The following is a 5000-nucleotide window of genomic DNA, read 5'->3' on the forward strand; positions in this document are numbered from 1 at the left end:
TCTTCACATTTGGCTCAAATATCCAATTCTGCACAGAAACGCCTTGATGCAATTTCTTCCTATTTGGCTCCAACATCCACTTGGACTCAAGAATGAACTAATGGCGGAGGCATAAGTCCGCGTTGCGGTCGTTCTAGTTATTTCTGTGTCATGCACCATATTCATGGTGCCCAACCCGTCTGGGCTTACAAGACACAAATCATTCAGTTCAACAATACAAACAAATCAACAAACAAGCTACAAAACGCTCAAACATAAACAAGACAGAGTTATATATTCAGATGAACAGCTTCTCCATTCTGAGATTCCAAGCCCTCCCAATAAACCTGGCCAAACTGAAGACTTCATCTGTGAACAACCATTCCAACTTCGCATCATCTCCTGACCAAAATAGTTCCGGTTTCTTATTTTGCATTAACTGAAATAGAGATAATCTTGGTTCCTCATATAGCGTACAATGAAACAAAAAATGAAATTCATCTTCCACAACACCTAATTCACATACAGTACAAAGTCTCTCCTCCTCAGCAATAGAATTGAACCTGCCAACCTCAATAGCCAAAGGGAGGGTACCCGTTCTCAACTGGGCACATAAAGATCTTCTGGATCTATCCAGGGGTAAAGTAACATAGGGTTCTGGAGTGAACATATTTTTAATTTGAACATATGTTCTAAGTTTTGGTTTGAGCCAGATGTCATTGGCCCATTTTTCTTTATAATCAAGAAATAGCTTATGTTTAATATAGCGAACACTACAACGTAAACTGTTTCTGAAAATAAATTGCTGATCAGCTTCCCTGAACACATCATTGATATCATTACACCATGGATACTTATGTGCTTTATCCCAGTTAAACACTTGTTTTGCAACTCTACTCTCTGGCATATTAGATAGACGGTTCCACAATCTCAACATTTCACCTTTTTGTTTGATCAAACAAGGCTCCCAACCCATATCCCCTTGAAAAGCCAACACAGGTGTAAATTTATGTACCCCCAGAAAACATCGGATTGCACGATTTTGGATGGCATTCACCTTAGAAAATTCCTTTCTTCCCCAAACTCCAGCTGCATAAAACAAAACTGGTGACACACATGCATCATAAAGCTTTGAAAATGTAGCATAACCAAGATTTTTACAAGTTTTCACTTTACTTATTACTGAACCCAGGGCTCTACCAGCAGTGTCGGCCAACACACTGACGCCCTCTTCAAACATAGAAAATTCATCAAAAGTAAAACCCAGATATTTATATGAACTGGTATATGCCAATGACATAGCTCCAACATGAAAATCAAAAATGCTTCTCCTTGTACCTGATTTCCGGAAATGTACAATTTGAGTTTTTTGTCTATTAACTAATAATCTCCATTTCCTACTCCAAAGATTAACAACATTTAACATAATCTGCAGCTCTTTCTCATTCCCTGCTAGGAGAATTATATGTGTGTGTGTGTCACCACTATTTGTTGGCGTGTGAATGTGTGTGTGTGTGTGTGTGTGTGTGTGTCTCTCACAACTATTTGTTGGAGTGAGTGTGTGTGTGTGTGTGTGTGTGTGTGTGTGTGTGTGTGTGTGTGCGCACGTGCGTGTGTGTGTGTGTGTGTGTGTGTGTGTGTGTGCGTGCGTGCTTGCGTGCTTGCATGCATGCGTGTGTGTAGGTGTGTGTGTGTGTGTGTGTGTGTGTGTGTGTGTGTGTTTGTGTGTGTGTGTGTTGTCATGGAAAATTATTGATCAAGTCTGTATTGATTGATTGATTATTAATTATGACAATTCTAAGATGTATTTTGTGAACTGTGTTTTTCATCAATGCAGAAGATTGCTGTTCTGTGAGAACATGTATCTTGTTTTGGGAAGTGTCTAGAGAACATGTGAGTTCCTGTGAGAACCTGTGTCTTGTTTTGGGAAGTGTCTGTGAGAATAGACACTTGTTATGTATTCCAGTGAACATCAGATTAGCTACATGGCTGAATGGAAAGAACTGCCCTCCACGGTGGGGGGGCGGGCATCGATAGTTTCAGTATATGATGTGATGTAAACAATAATTCGGGGCTCTTGTATCGTCAAATGTAGATGAGGGGAGACCTCCGTGCACGGAGAGATGATTGTGGAAATAAAAAACCTCCTATGAACATTTAAAACGGATATCTAATTATTGATGAATCAGCAGAGCATTGCAGTGGATTTTTCCTCCACAGTGTATTGGAAAGCAACACCCCTGTTTTCAGCAACTGAATCAAAGTGAAACTACAGTGGAGGAAGTGATGAAATGTTGACGTCAATCGTCATGACAGCAAAGACGAGGAAAACAGTATAAACTATAAATGCAACAGTGTGTGTGTGTGTGTGTGTGTGTGTGTGTGTGTGTGTGTGTGTGTGTGTGTGTGCGTGCAGGCTGTCAGGCTGTCTGCTCACAGAGGAAGGCTGTGCTTCTCTGGCCTCAGCTCTGAGCTCCAACCCCTCCCATCTGAGAGAGCTGGACCTGAGCTACAATCATCCAGGAGCCTCAGCAGAGCTGCTGTCTGCTGGACAGTGGAGACTCAGGTATGGGAGGCAACGTCTGCTAGAAGGCTGAGAGTCACACACATTTTCTCTGTCACACTGCAAAGCTCATGCAGGAATACAGTTCAATGGAGGATATGAGAGTTAATCCTTCATAATGAAGGTTATTAATAAATGTCCATGTTGTTTCCATCATCAAAGAGAATCTGCTGATCTGACTTTGTTTATTCCTCCAGTGTGGACCATGGTGGAGAGCAGTGGCTGAAACCAGGTCTGAGGAAATGTAAGTGTGATTCATGAAAACAAAGCAACACATTCAACTAGTGAGATAGAAAGTCCATCTATGGCAAAGTCTGTGACGTCCATTCATTCTGATCCTACTGTGAATCAGGGTGATGGCTGACATCATGCCTTTTAATCAACATATTTGAAAAGGAGGTGAAATGACTGAGGCAAAGTGTGCTGTGGTCTGACCAGTCCATCTCAGATGAGCTCGGGCACGTTTCTGGATGTGGTTGATATATGGCTTCACTTTGCATGGTAGAGTGTTAACTTACATTAAGATGCAGCGAGGAACTGTGTTAACTGACTGCTTTTCACAAGTGTTCCAGAGACCATGTGGGAATATCCATGACAGAATAATGTTGGTTTTTAATGCAGTGTCGCCTGAGGGATCAAAGGTCACGGCCATTCAATGTTGGTTTCAGCAGAGATTTCTCCAGATTCTGACCTGACCTCCTACTTCCTGCTTCAGCACTGTACCAGAGATTTTCATCTGCCATTTATTTTCCCATAGACATTTCGTAAAATGCTTATAAAAATAGTTTGACTTTGTCAAACCAAACGGTTCAGATATATTTAGAAACAGGAGAGACCACATAACATTTCACTCGGACCAAAACGTAAAAATAAATTGGATTTAAAGAAAATATTTTTTCTGTGTAGTTTTTTAAAGTTCTGGTCAGAGTGAAATGTTCTATGGTCTCTCCCGATTCTAAATATAGCTGAACCGTTTGGTTTGATGAAGTTAAACTATTTTTATAAGCATTTTACAAAATGTCTATGGGAAAATAAATGGCGGATAAAAATCTCTGGTACAGTGCTGAAGCAGGAAGTAGGCGGTCACTTTGCCTCTCTAGTAACCTGTTTACCTGTGGAATGTTCCAAACAGGTGTTTTTGAGCATTCCTCGACTTTCCCAGTCTTTTGTTGCTTCTGTTCCAACTTTTGTGAAAGGTGTTGCTGGCATCAAATTCAGAATATGAACATTGTATGATGTGAAACACAATATTGAGCCAGGCTGGACTGGAAGTTGATCAGGTAAAACATTCAATATATTTCTACTGTATTCAATTGAATATAGGTGGAAAATGATTTGCAAATGATCACATTCTCTTTTTATTTAAGTTCTACACAGCGTCCCAACTTTTTCTGAATTGAGGTTGTAATTTCAAATACATTTGTCATTCTGAAATGTCCCATTGTTTGTGTTCAAGGATGTTTTTTGTCTAAATGTGAACACAAACTAAAGGTAATTAAAATGTGTCTCAAGGGTGTGGAGTGTGACTTTAAGAATAAAATACATGGCCCCGTTCCAATACCCATACTTCCATACTATTTAGTAGGCAAAAAAAGATTTAGTATGTCCCAATACATAGTATGTCAGATGCAGTATGCCAAGAGTACCAGGATGTTGTACTACATCAGCTCCTATTTCGGAGTATGCATCGATGCATGCTTCACCAGCCAATCTTCCCCACAATCCTTTGCGCAGCAGGAAGTTATGTCTTCTTCTTCTTCTTCTAATGTTTTATGGCGGTTGGCAAACAACTTTTTGTGCATTACCGCCACCTACTGGAGTTACGTCGCACTGACTGAGCTGCGTGTTCATGAATGAGATAATTAACTTTAAGAAAGCCTTGAAATATGTTAAAACCAAACAAGCATGGTGTGTACCAAAACATGCATATCTTGATTCCTGTTTAGAACTCTGACTTAATGTTTTTGCTTTATTTATTTTATTTTGTTTATTTGATTGTCTGTTCCAATTTTGTAAATGTTTAGTCTGAATCTTTTGTATAATGTACTGTTTGTTACTGCCAGACTTTGTTTATTGAATTAAAAAAAAAAAAAAAATGTGGCGCTGCGGACGTCGGCGGAAGTGAGCAAGAGGTCGGAGTTCAGGAAGCTCACGTGACGACAGATGTAGTGTGTCCCAATAGTATGCATTTTGCGTGCATGCTGCACACTACAATCCATACTTTGTGAGGGCAGCGGCAGTACATACTACAAGAAAGAAGTACAAGTATGGGTATTGGAACGGGGCCCATGTGTTTTCTACAGGGGAGTGGTGCTGGCCCAAACAACAGTACAAGTTAAAAAACAAAGGGATTTATTACTAAAATACAAGTTAAAAACGTGCCTATTTAAAAGAGTCCAGCGTCCATAAGAGTTTAATGTCCAGTGTCCACTGCAGCCAAGAGTAGTGACTGTTTTGT

At 40.1% G+C, this 5000-nt stretch overlaps 2 protein-coding genes across 2 annotated transcripts in view; both read left to right on the top strand.

The window, feature by feature from the left end:
* LOC310775941 (NLR family CARD domain-containing protein 3-like) overlaps positions 1-5000 on the top strand; it is a gene marked incomplete at its 3' end in the record, with an annotated part of 308518 nt that overhangs the window by 120063 nt on the left and 183455 nt on the right. The window lies entirely within an intron of this gene.
* Positions 1-5000, top strand: part of LOC310774950 (NLR family CARD domain-containing protein 3-like) — a gene marked incomplete at both ends in the record, with an annotated part of 26574 nt that overhangs the window by 18525 nt on the left and 3049 nt on the right. Inside the window, 2 exons of the mRNA XM_083635040.1 lie at positions 2396-2545; positions 2740-2786. Of these exons, the coding sequence (XP_083491166.1) occupies positions 2396-2545; positions 2740-2786 (197 nt within the window). The remainder of the gene's footprint in view (positions 1-2395; positions 2546-2739; positions 2787-5000) is intronic.

This window comes from Poromitra crassiceps (genome assembly GCF_964638095.1).
Source record: "Poromitra crassiceps genome assembly, chromosome: 4".
NCBI lineage: Eukaryota > Metazoa > Chordata > Actinopteri > Beryciformes > Melamphaidae > Poromitra > Poromitra crassiceps.